Below are 23,132 nucleotides of genomic sequence, written 5' to 3'. Positions count from 1 at the left end.
ATGCTGGTGACAAACTGCAACAACACAGACTGCCGCGAGGCTAAGGATGTTGCGGTTATCCGCACCATCTGGGTGGAACTCCGGGACACGTTGCTAACCGTGGACAAGTGACCTGATACCTCTGCTCCTCAACTTCCTCGTCTGAAAAATGGGGATGACAGGACCTTGCTCACAGTTCTGTTGTGAGGCATAGATGAGTTAATATGTGAAAAATACTTATAATGGCAAGTATTTTATAAATATGAGCTATTCCCCCTCCCCACTCCTGGCTCAGCATACCTATTACTTGGTTTTGAAGACCAGCAAAATATAACACAGAAGAAAAATACAATTCTGGAGCAAAGAGCCCAGGTCTTGCCGTAGCGTAGTATATGACGGAGTTTGCCATGGGGACCTGCTTGGAGGAAGGGTTGTATGGCAATGTACTTGCAACTGTGAAGGATTACATGAAATCAGAATTATTCTGATAATTCTGGGGATACCTACCCTTTCTTGAATGCCTACTAGGCACTGTTCACTTCCTCCTACAATAGAGTTTGTGTGATAAATATTATATCTCCAATTTTATAGAGAAAAAGTATCAGGATGAAGCTAATCACCATCTGACAATATTATCACCAGCGATAAAAACAATAGTTACACTCATCTGATTAGCTGGAAATCCTATAGCCTCATAGATTTACCTTTTTATTCTTCATATAAGGAAAAAATACTTAAAGAAAATAGAAACAAGGTAAATACCCGTCCCAATCTCTTTGATTTTCTGGGTCCTTCCTTATATAAGCAACATAAAAGTGTTGCCATTTGTGATTAAAGTAAGGGTCCGATTGCTTAGAAACAGATTAAGGGTCATAGTAGCAAGAATTTGAAAGTGAGAGGAAAAGTAAAGATTACACAATCCTTTGGTGGGCTTCAAAAATACTATTTCCAGACCGGTCACTTGAACATTCTTTTTGTCATAATTCATATAAGTTAAAAATGGGTTTTGCTTTTATCTTTGTGGGTGGCAGGAAAGGTCATAGTGACATCTTCTGGCCCAAAACAAGTATTACATATCAGCAGTTCAACATATAAGCCAAACTCTACCCCAGGGAACAGTAAAAATGTCACCCCTTTCATGATGAGTCAATCAGCCATCTCTATAATATGCTTCTTTCTCTGTTATAGCATGGCCCTGCAGCTTCCACTGAGAACATCACTGAGTGGATGAACTCGCAGCTTGCCCCTTAAGAAAATGTACTAACAATCTCCCAACCAACAAGAGTCCAGGGACAGATGGCTTTCCAGGGGAAATCTACCAAACATTTAGAGTTAACACCTATCCCTTTGAAGCTATCCCAAAAAATAGAAATGTAACGAAAACTTCCAAACTCTATGATGCCAGCATTACCTTGATTCCAAAAGCAGACAGAGACCGCACTAAAAAGGAGAACTACAGACCAATCTCCCTGATGAACATGGATGCAAAAATCTTAAACAAGATACTAGCCAACCGGCTCCAGCAATACACTAGAAAAATTATTCACCACGATCGAGCGCGATTTATTCCTGGGACACAGGGCTGGTTCAATATTGACAAATCAGTTAATGTGATACATCACATTAATAAAAGAAAGGATAAGAACGACAGGATCCTTTCAATAGACACAGAAAAAGCACTTGACAGGGGCACCTGGGTGGCTTAGTCAGTTAAGCGTCTGCCTTTGGCTCAGGTCGTGACCTCATGGTTCATGGGTTCAAGCCCCATGTTGGGATCTCTGCTGACAGCTCAGAGCCTGGAGCCTGCTTCAGATTCTGCGTCTCCCTCTCTCTCTGCCCTTCCCCAGCTTGCACTAGGTCTCTCTCTCTAAAAAAAACATAAATAAATAAATAAATTAATTAATTAAATTTAAAAAAGGATTTGATAAAATACAGTATCCTTTTTTAATAAAATCCTCAAGAAAGTAGGGATAGAAGGATCATACCTCAAGATCAGAAAAGCCATATATGAAAGACCCACTGCTAATGTCATCCTCAATGGGGAAAAACTGAGAGCTTTCCCCCCAAGGTCAGGAACATGACAAGGATGTCCACTCTCACCACTGTTATTCAACATAGCATTAGAAGTCCTAGCCTCACCAATCAGACAACACAAAGAAATCCAAGGTATCCAAACTAGCAAGGAGGAAGTCAAACTTTCACTCTTCGCAGATGACACGATACTCTATGTGGAAAATCTAAAAGACTCCATCAAAAAACTGCCAGAACTGATACATGAATTCAGCAAAGTTGCAGGATATAAAACCAATGTACAAAAATCAGTTGCATTTCTATACACCAATAATGAAGCAGCAGAAAAAGAAATCAAGGAATCGATCCCATTTATAATTGCACCAGAAACCATCAAACACCTAGGAATAAATCTAACCAGGGAGGTGGAAAATCTATACACTGAAAACTATAGAAAGCTTACGAAAGAAATTGAAGAAGACACACACAAAAAAATGGAAAAATATTCCATGCTCATGGAATGGAAGAACAAATATTGCTAAAATGTCCATACTACCCAAAGCAATCTACTTACTCAATGCAATCCCTAACCAAATAACACCAGCATTGTTCACAGAGCTAGAACAAACAATCCTAAATTTGTATGGAACCAGAAAAGACTCTGAATAGTCAAAGCAATCCTGAAAAAGAAAACCAAAGCTGGAGGCATCACAATTCCAGACTTCAAGCTGTATTACAAAATTGTAATCATCAAGACAGTACGGTACTGGCACAAAAACACACTCAGGTCAATGGAACAGAATAGAGTACCCAGAAATGGACACACAAACGAATGGCCAACTAATCTTTGACAAAGTAGGAAAGAATATCCAGTGGAAGAAAGACAGTTTCTTCAGCAAGTGGTGCTGGGAAAACTGGACAGAGACAAGCAGAAAAATGAACCTGGACCACTTTCTTACACCAGACACAAAAGTAAACTCAAAATGGATGAAAGACCTAAACGTAAGACAGGAAACCATCAAAATCCTAGAGGAGAAAACAGGCAACAACCTCTTTGACCTTGGCTGCAGCAATTTCTTACTTGACATGTCTCTGGAGGCAAAAGAAACAAAAGCAAAAATGAACTATTGGGACCTCATCAAGATAAAAAGCTTCTGCATCGAGATAAAAAGTTTCTGCTGCAAAGGAAACAATCAGCAAAACTAACAGGCAAATGACAGAATGGGAGAAGATATTTGCAAATGACATACCAGAGAAAGGATTAGTATCCAAAATCCTTAAAGAACTTATCAAACTCAGCACCCAAAAAACAAATAATCCAATGAAGAAAGAGGCAAAAGACATGAATAGACACTTCTCCAAAGAAGACATCCAGATGGCCAACCGACACATGAAAAAATGCTCAACATCACTCATCATCAGGGAAATACAAATCAAAACCACAATGGAAAACACACACACACACACACACACACACACACACACACACAATGAGATACCACCTCACACCTGTCAGAATGGCTAAAATTAATAATTCAGACAATAACAGATGTTGGTGAGGGTGTGGAGAAAGAGGAACCCTTTTGCACTGCTGGTGGCAATGCAAACTGGTGCAGCCACTCTGGAAAACAGTATGGAGGTTCCTCAAAAAGTTAAAAATAGAACTACTCTACGACTCAGCAATTACACTACTAGGAATGTATCCAAAGGATACAGGAGTGCTGTTTCGAAGGGGCACATGCACCCCAATGTTTACAGCAACGCTATCAACTATAGCCAAAGAATGGAACAAGCCCAAATGTCCATCAGCTGATGAATGGATAAAGAAGATGTGGTATATACATACACTGGAATATTACTCAGCAATCAAAAAGAATGCAATCTTGCCATTTGCAACTATGTGGAACTAGAGTGTATTATGCTAAGTGAAATAAGTCAGTCAGAGAAAGACAAATATCATTTGATTTCACTCACGTGTGGATTTTAAGAAACAAAATAGATGAACATAAGGGAAGAGGAGCAAAAATAATATAAAAACAGAGAAGGAGACAAACCATAAAAGACTCTTAAATACAGAGAACAAACAGGATTCCTGCTGGGGTGTTGGGTGGGGGCATGGGCTAAATGGGTGATGGGCATTAAGGAGGGCACTTGTTGGGAGGAGCATTGGGTGTTATATGGAAGTGATGAATCGCTGGGTTCTACTCCTGAAATCATTATTATACTATGTGTTCACTAATTTGGATTTAAATAAAATAATAAATAAATAAATAGAAAATATACTAATAGAGCATAGAAAAAAATAAAAATTAAATTCTGTACAGCTGTTTTTGTAGGAAAAAAAATAATTTCGAATCTGGTTTCAAAATGTGTAAGCATTTATTCTGGACTCAAACTGAAAAAGAAGGTCTTTTGAGAGAGGCAAACCAAGAAACAGACTCTTAACCATAGGGAACACACTGATGGTTACCAGAGGGGAACAGAGTTAGGGAGATGGGGGAAATAGGTGATGAGAGTTACGGAGGGCACTTGTCATGATGAGCACCAGGTGATGTAAGGAAGTGTTGAATCACTATATTGTACACCTGAAACTACTATAACATTGTATGCTAACTATATGGGAATTAAAGTTAAATTAAAATGTCAGGGGCATCTGGCTGGCTCAGAAAAAAAAAAAAAAAGAAAAGAATCTACCTGAAAGGGTAGAGGGAAAAATTTTTTCCCTCCCCTAGAATAGCAAACACAGATGTCAAAGAAAAGTTAAAGCTGTAATATATTATTTAAAAAGCTTCAAGACATTAAGGTGATCCCAATTTTAGTGGCCACCACACACATCTCACAAAAATGAGAGAATATACTGGATTATAAAGTCAAATTTCACGTTTTCTTTCTGCTATCATTTCTGCCACTGACGCAAGCCACAGACCAGCTGAGCCAGACTTACCAGTGGAGTGGATCATCAGGGCAAGTCCTTTAAGATGCCTTGTCGACAGGTAGATCATGTTATAGCCTCGGTTTCTTACTTTGTTGTGGTGATACTGGATGTAGCGCTCAAGAAGGAAGTGCAGAATCCACAAAATAACTTTCCCAAGGATTATGACTGTCTGAACTTTCAATGGGTTGGTATAGTTTCCTGGGCACTTGTCCTCAATTGGATTCGGGTAAGAACAAAGTACACCTGTTAAAAACGCCAAAATGACAAACACAACCTGGTGGAAAGGAGAGCAGTAGGATTAATATTCAATATTTGGAATTAAGAAATAATAATCACCATCCCAGCACATACTCATACCTATGATTTTGTTATCCTGTTTTTATAAATGAATTTAAAACCTTTTTTTTTTTTTTTTTGCCTTTTTACAGACATTTTAAGCAGAAAATTTGGAGGAAACTTTACAGGAAGTTTGGAAACAAATCACAAATAAGACAAATCACCCCCAATCCATCTAACAGAGATGAGTAAATGGTAAACAGCTTTCTGCTCACTTCTCTTTTTTTTTTTTTTTTATTTTTTTTAACATTTATTTATTTTTGAGACAGAGAGAGACACAGCATGAACGGGGGAGGGTCAGAGAGAGAGGGAGACACAGAATCTGAAACAGGCTCCGGGCTCTGAGCCATCAGCCCAGAGCCCAACACTGGGCTCGAACTCACGGACCGCGAGATCATGACCTGAGCCGAAGTCGGACACTTAACCTACTGAGCCACCCAGGTGCTCCATCTGCTCACTTCTCTTTTATTGAAAAGAGTGAAAATAATTAACTCAGTGCCTCAAAGGTTAACTAATAAAAAGCATCATTTAAAAAACTTTATTTCTAGGTGGCTCAGTTGGTTACGCGTTTGACTCTTGGTGCTGGCAGCGCGGAGCCTGCTTGGGACTCTCCCTCTCTCTTTGCCCTTCTCCTGCTCATGCTCTCTCTCTCAAAGTAAATAAATAAACTTAAAAAAAAATTCAATAAAGTAAAATATATGTGATTTGTCAAAGAGATTTGTCAAGAATAGTAATATTTGCTATGGCAACCCAAGGTGCTTATTAACATAAAGCAAATAGTTGAACGGTCAGCATATACTCTATACTATAAAAATATTGTACATTGGACCAAATTGATCCATTATACATAAAGTAGCATATAGACATTTTTCTTAGTATTTTTTGAAGTTTTAATTTAAATTCCAATTAGTTAACATACAGTGTAATATTAGTTTCATGTGTACAATATAGTGATTCAGTAATTCTATACATCACCTGATGCTCATCACAAGTGCCCTCCTTAATCTCCATCACCTATTTAACCCATCCCCCTACCAACCTTCCCTCTGATAACCATCAGTTTGTTCTCTGTAATTAAGAGTCTTTTGGGGCGCTTCGGTGGCTCAGTCGGTTAAGCATCCGACTTCGGCTCAGGTCACGATCTCACTGTCCATGAGTTCGAGCCCCGCGTCGTGCTCTGTGCTGACTGCTCAGAGCCTGGAGCCTGTTTCAGATTCTGTGTCTCCCTCTCCCTCTGACCCTCCCCCGTTCATGCTCTGTCTCTCTCTGTCTCAAAAATAAATAAACGTTAAAAAAATTAAAAAAAAAAAAGTCTCTTGGTTTGCCTGTCTCTCTGTTTTCCCTTTGCTCATTTGTTTCGTTTCTCAAATTCCACTTGAGTAAAATCATAGGGTATTTGTCCTTCTCTATTTCACTTAACATAATACTTTCTAGTTGCATCCATGTCATTGCAAGTGACAAGATTTCATTCTTTTTATTTTTTAAATTTTTTCTTTTGATTTCATTCTTTTTTATGGCTGAGTAATATTCCATCACATATATACGTATATATATATATATATATATATATATATATATACGTATATATATATATATATATACACACACACACACACACACACACCATCTCTTGTTTATCCATTCACCGGTTGATGGATACTTGGGCTGTTTCCATAATTTGCCTATTGTAAATAATACTGGTGCATGTATCCCTTTGAATTGGTATTTTTGTATTATTTGGGTTAAATACCCAGTAGTGCAATTGCTGGATTGTAGGGTAGTTCTATTTTTAACTTTTTGAGAAACCTCCATACTGTTTTCCAGAGTGGCTGCACCAGTTTACATTCCCACTAACAGGACAAGAGACTTTCCCTTACTCCACATCCTCACCAACACCTGTTGCTTCTTGTGTTGTTGATCTTAATCATTCTGACAAATACAAGGTGATATCTCATTACCACTTTGATTTTCATTTCTCTGATGGTAATATTAGGCATATTTTCATGGGTCTGTTAGCCATCTGGATATCTTCTTTGGGAAAATGTCTATTTATATCTTCTGCCCATTTTTTAATTGAATTATTTTTGGGGTATTGAGTTTTATAAGTTCTTTATAGATTTTGGATACTAACCCTTTATCGGATATGTCATTTGCAAATATGTCTTCTCCCATTCTGTAGGTTGCCTTTTAGTTTTGTTGTTTCCTTCACTGTGCAGAAGCTTTTTATTCTGATGTAGTCCCAATAGTTTATTTTAGCTTTTGTTTCCCTTGCTTCAGGAGACGTATCTAGAAGAAAGTTGCTATGGCCAATGTCAGAGAAATTACTGCCTGTGCTTTAAGGGGTTTTATGGTCTCAGGTCTCACATTTAGGTCTTTAATCCATTTTGAGGGGTTTTTTTTCCTTTTATTTATTTATTTATTTTGAGAGAGAGAGAGAGAGAGAGAGAGAGAGAGAGAGAGAGAGAGAGAAAGCACAAATAGAGAAAGCACGAGAGAGAGGGAGAAAGAGAGAATCCCAAGCAGGCTCCACAGCAGCAGTGTGGAGCTCAACTCGGGGCTCCAACTCATGATCATGAGATCATGATTGGAGCCAAAGTCAATGCTTAAACAACTGAGACACCCAGGCACCCCATTTTGAGCTTATTTTTGTGTACAGTGAAAGAGAATGGTCCAGTTTCATTCCTCTGCATGTTGCTGTCCAGTTTTCTCAATACCATTTGTTGAAGAGACAGTCTTTTTCCCATTGGATATTCTTTCTTACTTTGTTGAAGTTAATTGACCATATAATTGTGGGTTCATTTCTGGGTTTTCTATTCTGATCTATTGATCTATGTGCTATTTTTATGCCAGTTCCATATGGTTTTTTTTTTTTTTTTTTTTTTAAATTTTTTTTTTTTAACGTTTCTTTATTTTTGAGACAGAGAGAGACAGAGCATGAACAGGGAAGGGTCAGAGAGAGAGGGAGACACAGAATCCGAAACGGGCTCCAGGCTCTGAGCTGTCAGCACAGAGCCCGACGCGGGGCTCGAACTCACAGACCGCAAGATCATGACCTGAGCTGAAGTCGGACGCTCAACCGACTGAGCCACCTAGGCGCCCCCAGTTCCATATGGTTTTGATTACTACAGCTTTGTACTATAATCTGAAGTTCAGAATTTTGATGCCTCCAGCTTTGTTTTTTTTCAAGGTTGCTTTGGTAACTCATTTGTGGCTACATACAAATTTTAGGTTTGTTCTAGCTCTATGAAAAATGCTGTTGGTATTTCAATAGGGATTCCATTAAATGTGCCACTTGCTTTTGGTAGTATAGACATTTTAACAGTATTTGTTCTTCCAATCCATGAGCATTGAATGTCTTTCCATTTCTTTGTGTCACCTTTGATTTCTTTCATCAGTGCTTTATCATTTTCAGAGTACAGCCCTTTCACCTCTTTGGTTAGCTTTACTCTTAGGTATCTTACGATTTTTGGTGCAATTGTAAATGGGATTGATTCCTTAATGTCTCTGTTGCTTCATTATTGGTGTATAGAAATGCAACAGATTCCGGTATGTTGATTTTATATCCCATGACACTACTGAATTCGTGTATTGTTTCTAGCAGTTTTTTGGTGGAGTCTTTCAGGTTTTCTGGGTTTTCTATATATAGGGTCATGTTGTCTGCAAATAGTGAGTTTGACTTCTTCCTGGCTGATTTGGATGCCTTTTATTTCTTTTTGTTATCTGACTACTGTGACTAGGACTTCCAGTACTATGTTGAATAAAAGTGGTAAGAATAGACATCCCTGTGAATGTATCACAGGCAACATTGTTCTTTGACTGTACAGGAAAAGCTCAGTGTTTTCCCATTTAGGATGATGTTCACTGTGGGTTTTTCATATATGGCATTTATTATGTTGAGGTATATTCCCTCTAAACCTATTTGTTGAGGGTTTTTATCATGAATGGATGTTGTACTTTGTCAAAATACTTTTTCTGCATTATTGAAATGATCATATAGTTCTTTTTTTAAATTGACGTAATCTATTACATTGATTGATTTGGGAATACTGAACCACCCTGGCAACCCAGGAATAAATACCACTTGATTGTGGTGAATGATTTTTTTAGTGTATTGTTGGATTCAGTTTGCTAGTATTTTGTTGAGAAGTTTTGTATCTATGTTCCTCAGAGATATTGGCCTGTAGTTCTCTTTTTTGGTGGTGTCTTTATCTGGTTTTGGTATCAGGGTAATGCTGGTATTTGTTTGTTTTTTAACACGATATTTTCTTAGTCCTAAAACTAGGGTAATCGACCCCATAATATCATAGGCAGGCAACTTAATATAAAAAGGTTTTTTTTAAGTGGTATGTGTGTATGTTTGTGTGTATGTGGGGGGTATGTATACATAAAGAGTATGTTACATGAATTAAGGAGTATATTATTAAAAAAAAAAGAAGAAGAAGAAGAAAAACCGGCCACGATGCAGGGACCAGGAGGCCACCTCTGCACGTGGTGGCATCAGGAAAGAAGTGCTTCAGTTGATAATCTGGGGATCAGAAGCCATGGCAGAACCACACTGCACTTACTAGATCTACACAAGGAGAAAGGACACATCTGTCTCCTCAGGGTATTCAGGTCTTTTTTCTAAAATTTTTTTTTTTAATGTGTATTTATTTTTGAGACAGAGAGAGACAGAGCATGAACGGGGGAGAGTCAGAGAGAGGGAGACACAATCCGAAACAGGCTCCAGGCTCCGAGCTGTCAGCACAGGGCCCGACGCGGGGCTCGAACTCACAGACTGTGAGATCATGACCTGAGCCGAAGTCGGATGCTTAACCGACTGAGCCACCCAAGCACCCCGTCAGGGTATTCAGTTCTTAATTCAAGGCTACACAGTGCGTGTCACTGGAGCAGCAGCTGAGCAAGTCAATGAACCACATTCATCCCCATAAACACTTGGGCTGCTAAGAATTTGCCCTCTGGATTTCTCACATTGTAGCCAAGAATAACTATGTCCCCTCGCACTTCAGATCTCGACAACTGAAATGGAGATTTTTAACAGAGTAGATGCAGAGACATCAGTAAGCCCACAACAAGACCATTCACACATGGAGATTTTTTCCCTTGTTTGTTTGTCCATTTAGGGGTTCCTTTTGGTACGTGATGCTGATTGTGTAAGTTTAAGGAGTACCACTTTGTTTTGGGTTTTTTTTTTTTAAGTTTTTATTTTATTTTTGGGTAATCTCTATACCAAACGTGGGGCTCAAACCCCGGGATCAAGAGTCACGTGTTCCTCCGACTAAGCCAGCCAGGTGCACCTATAACGTGTGGATTTAATACATTAATATATATTGCTATATGATTACCTCCTTGGTGTTAGCTAACGCCTCTATCGCCTCACATCATTATCATTTCCTTTCTTTGGTGAGAACAATTAAGATATGTAACCTTTGGCAACTCTCAAGTTTACAATACACACAGTATGGTTGGCTGTGGTCACTGTGCTATGCCTTAGATCTCCAGGACTTATTTATCTACTGGTAGCAACACGTGTGTTTTTAAAAATCCCCAGACATTTATAATTTTATCATAATATAAAATAAGGTGCACCACTGTACTTATTGTTCTGCTGCAATTTGATTTCTCTGCTTAACGTTATTTCCTACGTGTAGATAAATTGATAAGATTCTGTCAACATATATAGATTTATCTACATCTCTTTTTTCTTTTGTAACTGAAAAATACATGCATATGGGGGAAAAAATTCAAATAGTACAAAAGGCAGATAGTAAAATATATCAGGTATTCCTTCTATGAGGCCCTCAGTCCTCCACCTCAGTGGCCACTAGTGTTAAAACAGTCATGTGAATGCATCTAGAAATAATCTGTTTTTAGCCAGGAATACACATGCACACCAGCCCTCTGAATTCTCTTTTAAAATGTGTGAATAGGAACATTCTGTGCACACTGTTGTAAACCTATGTTTGCAAACACTCAATAATATAATTGTGAACGCTGGTCTAATATATGCACATCCATCCTGTTTCTTTTTCAGAGACTGCAGAGCATTCTTTCATATGGATGGGACATACAAAGTGTCCTCTGAGTGGTGGTAGGGGCAGTAAGTTGATATCATGGACAGGAGTACTATTATCAACAATCTCCTGACACATGAGCAAATACATCTACAGTAAACTCTTTGAAGAAGAGAGATGAGTCAAAAAGTATGCACATTTTAAATGTCAGTACATGTAGCCAAACTGCCCTCTAAAGAGCTTCTAGATATATTTAAGAACATCACCTTTGTATGGATTACTTTGTCCCAGCCAACTTACATGTATTAACGAGAGCAGATTTGCTATGATGACCGTAGGAAGAGGATGGAATCTGGGTCTAAAATGAGCATGTAATGAATGATGTGGGAGATGCTGGGTGTCCAGAAGGGGGTCATCTTCAATACTTTGGGTGAGATCCAAGGAGCCCTGAGGGACAGAAAAACAGAAGCAAACTATAATCACCACTTTCTGGATTATGTTTCTAAGACAAATCTACTAAACTATAAAGCTTTGGGGCACCTGGGTGGCTCAGTTGGTTAAGAATCTGACTTTGGCTCAGGTCATGATCTCATGGTTCATGAGTCCAAACCCCACATTGGGCTCTGTGCTGACAGCTCGGAGCCTGGAGGCTGCTTCAGATTCTGTGAATCCCTCTCTCTCTGCCCCAGCCCTACTTGCGCTCTGTCTCTATCTCTCAAAAATGAATAAATGTTAAAAAAAAAAAAATTAAAAAAATAAACCATAAAGCTTTAAAAAACCATTATACAAGTTAGAAGCAAGAAAAATCGACTCCCTACCTAGAGCTAATTTAAAAAGACCATAAACTTCTAGACAACTACTATACACAAATTGGTGAAGCAAGTATTAAAATGGGTACAGGAAATCTTAACTTCAGTTATCTTCAAATGAGATAATACAGAATGAGATTAAAGCAAACATTTTTTCTTTAAGCCCTCAAAACTTAGGTATTGATTTATCTAACATCATTCACATTATTGATGAAATAATTACATATGGTTGCAGTTCTTTTTTTTTTTCAGTTTTTGGGTTTTTTTTTTTTTTAAAGTTTATGTTGCGAGAGAGGGAGAACAAGCAGGGGAGGGGCAGAGATCAAGGGAAAGAGAGAATCCCAAGCAGAGGCACTGACAGTGCAGAGCTCAATGTGGCGCTCGAACCCAGGAACCGTGAGCTCATGACCTGAGCCGAAATCAAAAGTCGGATGCTTAACCAACTGAACCACCCAGGCGCCCCGTGTGTGGCTGCAATTCTTAAACTACATCCTGGTGTTCCACAAAAATTTGGAAAGCTAGTGGAGGCTTTATTGGACTTTTAGTTATGATTGAAACATTTTAGAGAAGGAAGCATCATCCTGCTAGATCTTTGAGGAGACTTCAGTTTATAGATATCAGATTCTCAATGAAAACAACTAGTGGCAATGGCACTGAAGTAGCTGATGGGGTTGAGCTACAACCTACAACTTCAGTCGGTCTTATTGAAAGGTATTGGCGGTACAGGAACAGTACTACCAGGTCTCCGGTGCATACGACAATCTTTTAATCTCAGGCCCTAACCGAAAACTATCGTACATAAGGCACTCTAAGATTAAAAAACATAAAACACAGTCCCTGTCCAAAAGATAACATTTTCATTGGGGAGGTTAGGGATAAAGGCATACAGGATGAAATGATAATGTAAGTGAGCTCATTGGACGAAATATAAAATAAGATGGAAATAAAGGTTTCAACAGAAAAAGGGAAGCCTGAGAACAGCATTTGGAAACAGAGGATAAGGACTCTTTGGAAGGGATAGAGTCAGATGAACGGTATAAGGGATGCCTTCTGGGCACTAGATTACAAAGATAAAAATAATAATCTGGGGCCTAACTCGGATCTGGGGTGGGCTTCTCAATTTCCAAGCTCAGGTGTTCAAGGCTGTTCTGCAATTTTTTTTTCATTCAGTGCCTAGATAGCTTCCTGTTCAGTCTGCCGTAACTTATGGTATGATTCTGATTAGTTCTGTTCTTTTTGAGATTCCTTTGCCTCTGGCTCTTTCTCAGTCAGCAGATGTCCTAGCTCCACAGGGCTAACGTCTGTGCATCCATCCAGGCCCCGCTGGGGCAATTCTCACAGGCAGCCTTCTCAGGCATCCAAGCATCTGGATCGCGCCACACCTTCATGTCTTCCCAAGTTTGTGCTCACTTCCTCTATCATACTATTCTTTGACGGTCTTATTCCTTACCCGTCCCCAGTACATTTCATGAGACCCACGAACTCCCCATCCCTTGTCTCTGTAATCCTGGCACCCGGCAGTGACTTAGGGTTAGCACCCAGAGAACACCCGATGAATGAATGACTGGTCCCAACCTATCTTCGCAGTGTTCCTAACTCAATTATGGTATCATCAAAGACCTGGGCTCACCAGGAGAGGTCACCAGGAGCTGCGGGAGGATCAGCTCTGATCAGATGCAGAGGCAGAACGTACTGTGGTCAAAGGCAAGCTCCTAAGTCAAACTGCCTGGCTTCAGCTACAAGTTCTACTGCTTCCTAGCTGTGAGCAAGTTACTTCAGCTTTCTATGCCTCAGTTTCCTCATCCCAAAAAAGAGAATAATAACAGCACCTGCTTCATAGCTTTCTTGGGAAGATGAAATGAGTTACTATACATAAAAGTGCCAGAACGTTGGCAGGCACAGACTAAGCAGTGAGTAACTAGCAGGCGTTATTGTCTCTAACTCGCTTTTCCCTTGCTTTTCCCCACATAGTATTCCTTTTACCATCCTAAGTCTGTTCTTTTCTCTCTGTGCTCACTATTCAGTGCAGGCCCCAGTGTTTCTCATGGCCTTTGCCTTCCAGTCTCCGGACCTCAGCAAACTCTTGCTGCAGCTGGACATCCTCTAAAATAACATACACGTCTCTTTCCCCTAAACCTTGAGTCCCTCCCGATGATCCTCAGAACACAGGCCAAATTCTTAGACTGGCTCTCTCTTTTCCAACCCATTCCCAAGCTAGTTTTTGGGACTTGCCTCTCATTCTCTCTCTTCCCCCTGATGCCGACTGCTCCTTGCTCCCATCTCTCACAAAACTCTTTCAGTCCCTGGGCCTTTACCTATTTTTGCCCACGTGTCAAGGCTTGTCTCAGCAAAATCACTGGCTTCTCTGATGCTTCAACACTGTTCCTACTGCCCTTTTCATCTGATATTCTACTTTTCATGTCCCCAAGTTTGGCTTGGGTCTATTTTCTATCTTCCATATGTCTTTTTAACCTTTTGAATGTAGAGAAAACGGGTATAACAATTTTTTAATGTCCCTGTTTGCTATTTCTAGCATGTCATTTCTGAATCAGTTTCAACTGCCTTATATGTCATATTTTCCTGCCTTTTTGCATGCTTGATAGTTTTTCCAACTGTATTGAGATATAATAGGCATATAGCATTGTGTAAGTTTAAGGTGTACCATGAGTTAATTTGATATACTTTTTTTTTTTTTTTAATTAAGTAGGCTCCACACCCAATGTGGGGCTTGAACTCATGACCCTGAGATCAAGAGTCACATGCTCTACTGACTGAGCCAGCCAGGCACCCCTTGATGCAGTTATGTATTGCAAAATGATTACCACGGAAGCATTAGTTAACACCTTCATTATGTGACATAATTACCAATGCCTAGTAATTTGGGATCAGATGCCAGACTTCCCAATTTATCTCTTTGGGTGCAGGACAGTTTTGTATTCCTATAAATATCCTTGAGCTTTGTTCTGGAATGCAGTTAAGTTACTCAGAAACAGTTTGATCTTTTTGCACTTGCTTTTAAGACTTATTATTAGGTTGGACCATAGCTGTGTTTAGTCTAAGGCTAATTTTTCCCCACTATGAAGGCAAGACCTTTCTGAGCACCTAATACCCTGTGAATTATGGGGTTTCCAGTCTGACTGGCGGAACAGGCACTATTCCGGGCCCTGTGTGAGCACTAAGTACTGTTTCTTCTAATCATTTCAGGTGGTTCTTTTCCAGGCTGTGGGAAATGTCCTCACAGGCATGTATTGAGCGAGACCCTGCTGACTACCTAAGGGGGACTCTGCACATCTTCAGTTCTCGCTCTGTGCGGCTCTCTCCTCTCCAGGGACCGCCGTGTGAACCCTTGTTGCCTCTGCCTCCCCAGGCTCTCAGCTCTATCTCCTCAATTCAGGGAGCCTGCTGACCTCTGCTGGGGCGCTCTTTCCTATCACAGCCTGCAGACTCTCAAGGTGGTCGGCTGGGGCAATCCTATGACTCACTTTGGTTTTTTTAAATTAAAAAAAATTTTTTTTTAAGCTTATTTATTTTGAGAGAGAGAGGGAGAGAGAATCTCAAGCAGGCTCTGCACGGCCAGCACAGAGCCTGATGCGGGGTTCGAACTCACGAACCGTGAGATCATGACCTGAGCTGAAATCAAGAATCAGACGCTTAACCGACTGAGCCACCCAGGCACCCCCGACTCACTTTGTTTCCTGTCTCTTGGAAAACACTTTCCTTCACTGCCTGATGTTCAATATCTTAAAAAGTGTTGTTTCATATATTGTATACAGTTTTTTGGTTGTTTGAGGCAGAAGGATAAATCTAGGCCCTGTTACTCCATGCTGGCTAGGAATAGTGGTTCCTACAGCTAACTTATAATACTAACCACAAGGTATCAAAGCTGTGGGAATAGTGTGCTTGACTAGGGCAGAGACTCTGCAGTATATATTGTTTGTACGTAGCACCTAACGCAGAGTAGGTGCTCAGTATGTGTGTGGAATGAATGAAAGATTGCCCAACTTGAACACTTGGGACCTGGGAATTTATACAAAGCTAGCCTTGAAGACTTAACGGTAAGTCTTTCCTTTACCTCCCTTTCTTCCATGCACCATCTCCTCTACCCTAAATGACCTTTCTGGAGTGCCCCACAAACATCCTCTCTTATTGTTTTCAGAATCCAACTCACCTTGCAAGGTGCAACCAAGACTTAAGGTCTCCATAAAACTTGTCCTGACAAGTGTTTTCTTTCTACTTTAAAATTGCTGGGGTGCCTGGGTGGCTCAGTCAGTTGAGCGTCCAACTTAGACTGAGGTCATGATCTCACGGTTAGTGAGTTTGAGACCCGCATCCGGCTCTGTGCTGACAGCTCAGTGCCTGGAGCCTGCTTCAGATTCTGTGTCTCCCTCTCTCTCTCTGTCCCTCTCCCACTCGCTCTGTCTCTCAGAAAATAAATAAAAACATTAAAAAAAATTTAATAATTGCTATAAAATGTACTGCTCACATTAATTGGATTATTTCTTATGCTGTCTTGTATTACTTCCTTTTTTATGTGTATACCTTTTGTTTCTCCTGACTACATTGGGGTTGGAAACTAGAATACGGTTTCTTCTCTATGTCACTTAATAGATGTTCGGTAAATAGAATGTACTTGGTGGCTATATCAAATAAACTGTCCAGTGGATTCTATAGGAAATGTAATATAACCACACAAACAATACCTTATCACCCTCAGATGGCACCTCCCCGTCTGCATGTGAAGGGTAAAGGGAAGACAACTCCTGAATCCAAATAATTTCTTTACTTACACTATTAGTAACTTATGACCTGTACAAGAGATCTGTTGTTTTTGCCCATGCGGATCTCCTTCCTCTTCTTTTGTGACCATAACTCAATTTCCTCTGGGGACCCACTGGGCACATCCTTCAATACTTTTCACCCTCCTCTGGCCTAGGTGGAAACTAAGAGGGCTGGGCAATCCAATTCTATGAGCAACAAAGCAAAGGGGGACCATGGTGGGGCAGATTCAGTCCAGGGCTGACCCTGAAAGGACTCCCATCACTTAGATCCTTTGAGCTGCCCTTGTTTCAAGTCCTTTCAGAGGCCTAAGGGTTCATCCACGCTGTATCATTTCAAATAAATTCCTAACTTCTTTAAATTTACCAGAGTTGGTTTCACAGCTTGCAAACAATGAACCCTAACTAAAAAGCCTCTGCCTCTGCTAACTCACTTAAATGTCTAGTCCTACAGCATACACCATAGTTTTAGCTTCTTACTGAATGGTAGAAATCATATCCACAAAATACCAAAAACAGGCAACTTGCTCAGATCTAAAGGGATTTACGTATGTAACTGTTGGTGAAACATCAATCTCCAATTGTTTGATGAAACAGATTTCTCGGATTGTACTCATCCCAAAGCGAAAAGCTACAGATTCAAGAACCTGGGGCAAGTTAAAATCAACCAAGAAGCATTTACTGCACACATTTGCCTAACAGTCTCTCATTTTCCTCAGATTTTGTTCCCATACATTGTCAGGTCATGAATCTCACCCTTAAAAATTCAGAAACAATGATTTTTCTTTAAATGTATATGAATGTCAAAACTACTTCTATGTCTTACAGTTAGTTTTCCATTTTTTCAACTGAAAAAAAAAATAAAGTTTTAGTCTTATCATTAGAAACTGTTTGGTTTTCAAAGCAGGAGGCATCACAATCCCGGACTTCAAGCTGTATTACAAAGCTGTAATTATCAAGACAGTATGGTACTGGCACAAGAACAGACACTCCGATCAATGGAATAGAATAGAGAACTCAGAAACGGACCCACAAACGTATGGCCAACTAATCTTTGACAAAGCAGGAAAGAATATCCAATGGAATAAAGACAGTCTCTTCAGCAAATGGTCCTGGGAAAACTGGGCAGTGACCTGCAGAAGAATGAACCTGGACCACTTTCTTACAACATACACAAAAATAAACTCAATAGGATGAAAGACCTAAATGTAAGACAGGAAGCCATCAAAATCCTCAAGGAGAAAGCAGGCAGAAACCTCTTTGATCTTGGCCGTAACTTCTTACTCAACACGTCTCCAAAGGCAAGGGAAACAAAAGCAAAAATGAACTATTGGGACATCATCAAAATAAAAAGCTTCTGCACAGCAAAGGAAACAATCAGCAAAACTAAAAGGCAACCAATGAAATGGGAGAAGATATTTGCAAATGACATATCAGATAAAGCATCAGTATCCAAAATCTATAAAGAACTTCTCAAACTCAACACCCAAAAAACAAATAATCCAGTGAAGAAATGGGCAAAAGACATAAATAGACACTTCTCCAAAGAAGACATCCAGATGGCCAACCAACACATGAAAAAATGCTCAACATCACTCATCATCAGGGAAATACAAATCAAAACCACAATGAGATACCACCTCACACCTGTCAGAATGGCTCACATTAACAACTCAGGCAACAACAGATGTTGGTGAGGATGCGGAGAAAGAGGATCTCTTTTGCACTGCTGGTGGGAATGCAAACTGGTGCAGCCACTCTGGAAAACATTATGGAGGTTCCTCAAAAAATTAAAAATGGAGCTACCCTACGACCCAGCAATTGCACTACTAGGTATTTATCCAAGGGATACAGGTGTGCTGTTTCGAAGGGACGCATGCACCCCCATGTTTATAGCAGCACTATCAACAATAGGCAAAGTATGGAAAGAGCCCAAATGTCCATCGATGGATGAATGGATAAAGAAGATGTGGTGTGTATATATATATATATACATATATATATATATATACACACACACACACAATGTTGTATTACTCAGCAATCAAAAAGAATGAAATCTTGCCATTTGCAACTACCGTGGATGGAGCTGGAGGGTATTATGCTAAGCGAAATTAGTCAGTCAGAGAAAGACAAATATCATATGACTTAACTCATATGAGGACTTTAAGACACAGACCAGATGAACACAAGGGAAGGGAAGCAAAAATAATATAAAAACAGGGAGGGGGACAAAACATGAGACTCTTAAATATGGAGAACAAACAGAGGGTTACTAGAGGGGTTGTATGTGGTGGGAAGGGCTAAATGGGTAAGAGGCATTAAGGAATCTACCCCTGAAATCATTATTGCACGATATGCTAACTTGGATGTAAATTTTAAAAAATAAAAAAAAAATGAAATGAAATAAAATAAAATAAAATAAAAAGAAATTGTTTGGTTTTTAGTTAAGATACCTTAACTGTTGTTGCTATTTACACAAGAATCTAAGCTCATGTAGGGCTGGAACTGTTAGGAGTCTTGCCTGATGCCCCTAATGAACTGACAGGATCACAGTAATAATTCCTATTAATGTCTTAATCCAAATTAGTGCTTTGCATTTCTTTCAACTTCGCATTTCTCAAGGATAAAAATTTTATTACCTGACAATGGGGCAGCCAGTTATTCTGGGCACAATTACATGTTTCCCCTAAAAATGTTTCAATATACTTATGCAAATATTTTACTTCGTACTCTACAGACTGTAGACTAGGCGACTAGTTTTTTAGTAACCTGGTTTGGATCCATCAAGCAAGGAGATTTAAAAATCTTTTTCTGCCTATCACGGTTACATTCAAAACATCACGACACTGCTTTTCTCCAATGCGGGTTCTGGACGATGCCAGTGACAGGTCGACCCCTGAGACACTGGCAGCCGGCCTGCATGTCGCAGCCGCTCCACGTTCACAGCCCTCTAAAGCCAGGGCAGGGAACCCACGAGGAGGGAGATTCGTCCCCGCGACCCAATACGTCTGAGCGGAGCCAAGGGGCCCAGCTCAGAGGAGCACCCCAGAGACGGCTGTCAGGCCAGACGGGCATCACGTGAGGCTCCCAGTTCCGGGATCAAAGACGCGCGCCGCACGTGGGTTGGGCGCCTGCCTGGGAGCGCCAGCATCCGCGCATCCCCTGCCCAGCAGCCCACCCGGCCTCCACTCGGAAAAGTAAGCCTGGAGCCAGCGCGTCGCGGACCCCACTGCCCCCCTGGGTGTCTTGTCCCAGAACCCCGAGTCCCGGGCCAGCCCTGCGCAGGAAGCGCCTCCTCCGGCCGCGGTCGCACCGGGTAAGGGTGGCTTCCCTCCGCAGTCTCCGCCCAGCGCGCCCAGCAAGGGAAGAAAGGGGTTCCGGGGCCAGCCTCCCGCCACTTCCGTGCACTCACGTCCTCCATTCTGCCCCCAGCCGCCATTTCCCGAAGCCCGAGGCCAAAGTCCGGGCCAGCCGGCCTCTCCACCTGCGCCGCGCGCCGCGGGCCCAGGAAAATTGCCACCTTCTAGGACTTAGCGGCCCCCACTTCAGACACACCCCTTTGACTCCCGCTCCGCCTCCGGCGGGTCCCGAGCCCCGCCTTCTCTCTCCCGAGCCCCGCCTTCTCTCTCCCGATTGGCCAAGGCGGAGGGGCGTGTCCCGCTCTGAAACCAGCTCTGTGGGTCGCTTTGGCTGGTCCTACCTTCCAGTTCCAGCGATCTCTGCTGAGGTCGGCCGGAGACTTGGGCATTGAAGGTTGTGTTCCAAATCCAAGAATTTAACTATTTTCGGCTGCCACTTGCTTCTTTTAAAAATATTAATTTTTCATCGTCTTCCTTAGATTTTGTTTGCAGACACAGCTCTATGCATAAGTAGAAACAGCTATAGAATCCTATCGCTCCCATTTATACCTGGAAACTCCACTAGCAGAATGACAGGAACAGAATAAAGATTCTAATTTACATGACTTATTTACGGATTTCGCTTATAGGAAATGAAGCATTTAGAATTTTCAGGGCTTTTTTTTTTTTAATGGAATAAAAAACAAAACTTTAATGAAATTTTCTAAAAATACATGATCGTTGTAAAAATGTAAAGAAAGTAAAAATTTCTGCTAATATCAGCTCCCTAATTTAACCCTACTAGGGAGGATATACACACTTTCATACTTTTAATAGAACTTTAAATTTTATTTTTAGAAAGAGAACAAGTGCAAGCAGGGGAGAGGGATACAGGGAGAGAATCTTAAGCTGTCCCCATGCTCATGACCCTGGGATAACGACCTGAGCCAAAATCAAGGGTCAGATGCTCAACCAACTGAGCCAACCAGGTACCACCCATACTTTTTAATGTGTATTTTTACACTGCATATAATGTAATCCTGTTTATGCCATTGGTGAAATAAAATTATTCAAACATCAGCCAAGGAAAACATGATATAAGACTCTACCTGATCTTTAAAATCTCAGGAAATTTAGAGGTGTCTGGGTGGTTCAGTCGGTTGAGCGTCTGACTTCAGCTCAGGTCATGATCTCACAGTTTGTGAGTTGGAGCCCCCACCCTCTGTGCTGACAGCTCGGAGCCTGAAGCCTGCTTTGGATTCTGTGTGTGTCTCTCTCTGCCCCTTCCCCACCCATTCTCTGTCTCTCAAAGATGAATAAATGTTAAACAAAAATTTTAAATCTCAGGAAATTTAAAAATTTCCTGAGATTCTGAGTTATTTATCAAGAGCCTTTTGTAGGCATTCATTTTCCTTTAACATTTTATCTTGAAAAATGTCAAACATAGGGAAATATTGAAAGACTAGTATAATGAACATCAGTGTGGCCCTCACATCGATTCATCAGTTGTTCATGTTATGCCACAGTTGGCTGTGTGTGTGTGTGTGTGTGTGTGTGTGCGCGCGCGCATGCAAGTGTTCATACACTTTTTTTTTAACCAAACGTTTTGAAAGTTAGTTGAGGACATTATGAAACTTCATTCCAACTACTTCAATAGCTAAAAATAAGGACGTCCACACTGAGCATGGGGCCTGCTTGAGATTCTCTCTTTCTCTCAGTCTCTCTCTGCCCCTCATGTGTTCTCTCTCTCTCTCTCCATGAAATGAAATGAAATGAAATGAAATGAAATGAAATGAAATGAAATGAAATGAAACGAAATGAAACGAAACGAAATGAAAAAAGATAAAGACCCGGGCTCTGGAATTAGTCATGAAGGTTAGAATTCTGCATCTTACTAGGAGTATGATATTGGGCACTTTATTTAAATTCTCTAGGAGTCAGTTATCTCATCTGTAAAAATGGAACTGTTAATAGATCTAATTTCAGAGGGATTTTTGATTAAATGAAATAATGCATGTAATGCTCTTGGTACAGTGTTGCCTCTAAGCACTCAGAAAGGTTAGTCACCTTTTTTGTCTAAGTCAGGTTTATTAAAGTATTATTAACATAGTCACTGTTTTAATAGTACATTAAAATATTACATTACTCAAATAGTTCAGGAAGCCTTTTTTCTGGAAGTTGACATTTTTCAAAATAAAAAGGTTGGCGGGGGGTGGGGGGAGATGATGGTGCCCTTGGTAGGCTAACAGGCTTCATTGTGGGAATAATCTGTGATTACTCTGTGCAAACCAGAAGGGGGCAATGGTGTTAGGAAATAAAATTTTGAAGTTTGCAAGATTTTATAGGAGTGGGTTGGTAGAGGAGTGAGGTCAGGCTAGGAGGTGTGCTTCAATAGGAGACGGCAACTTCCAGGGATTAGAAAGAGTGGTAGAAAACAATGCTCTGTAGAAAGGCAAGTGAAAATTTAGAAAGAAGAAGATTTAATTTTAGGCCTAGCCACGCAAGCATAGTTATGTTTAGTACGTCCAGGGGACGTCGGGCTCTGGGCTGATGGCCCAGAGCCTGGAGCCTGCTTCCGATTCTGTGTCTCCCTCTCTCTCTGCTCCTCCCCCGTTCATGCTCTGTCTCTCTCTCTCTGTCTCAAAAATAAATAAACGTTAAAAAAAAAAAAAAAATTTAAAAAAAAAAAAAAAAAAAAAGGGGCGCCTGGGTGGCGCAGTCGGTTAAGCGTCCGACTTCAGCCAGGTCACGATCTCGCGGTCCGTGAGTTCGAGCCCCGCGTCGGGCTCTGGGCTGATGGCCCAGAGCCTGGAGCCTGCTTCCGATTCTGTGTCTCCCTCTCTCTCTGCTCCTCCCCCGTTCATGCTCTGTCTCTCTCTCTCTGTCTCAAAAATAAATAAACGTTAAAAAAAAAAAAAAATTTAAAAAAAAAA

General features: G+C 40.6%; 1 protein-coding gene across 2 annotated transcripts in view; it reads right to left on the bottom strand.

Annotated features, from left to right (window-relative positions):
- TMEM192 (transmembrane protein 192) overlaps window positions 1-20,431 on the bottom strand; it is a 31,590-nt gene extending 11,159 nt beyond the window's left edge. For both annotated transcript variants that reach the window (XM_058720966.1, XM_058720964.1), the window contains exons 1-3: window positions 20,274-20,431; window positions 11,575-11,721; window positions 4,934-5,198 (exon numbers count right to left, since the gene is read on the bottom strand). In XM_058720966.1, the coding sequence (XP_058576949.1) occupies window positions 4,934-5,198; window positions 11,575-11,721; window positions 20,274-20,300 (439 nt within the window). In that variant the 5' untranslated portion in view covers window positions 20,301-20,431. The remainder of the gene's footprint in view (window positions 1-4,933; window positions 5,199-11,574; window positions 11,722-20,273) is intronic.
- Between the last annotated feature and the right edge of the window lie 2,701 nt (window positions 20,432-23,132).

This window comes from Neofelis nebulosa, chromosome 3, assembly GCF_028018385.1.
Source record: "Neofelis nebulosa isolate mNeoNeb1 chromosome 3, mNeoNeb1.pri, whole genome shotgun sequence".
NCBI classification, from domain to species: Eukaryota; Metazoa; Chordata; class Mammalia; order Carnivora; family Felidae; genus Neofelis; species Neofelis nebulosa.
Note: the sequence above shows the minus strand (reverse complement) of the source record. Positions and strands in the feature narration are given on the sequence as shown.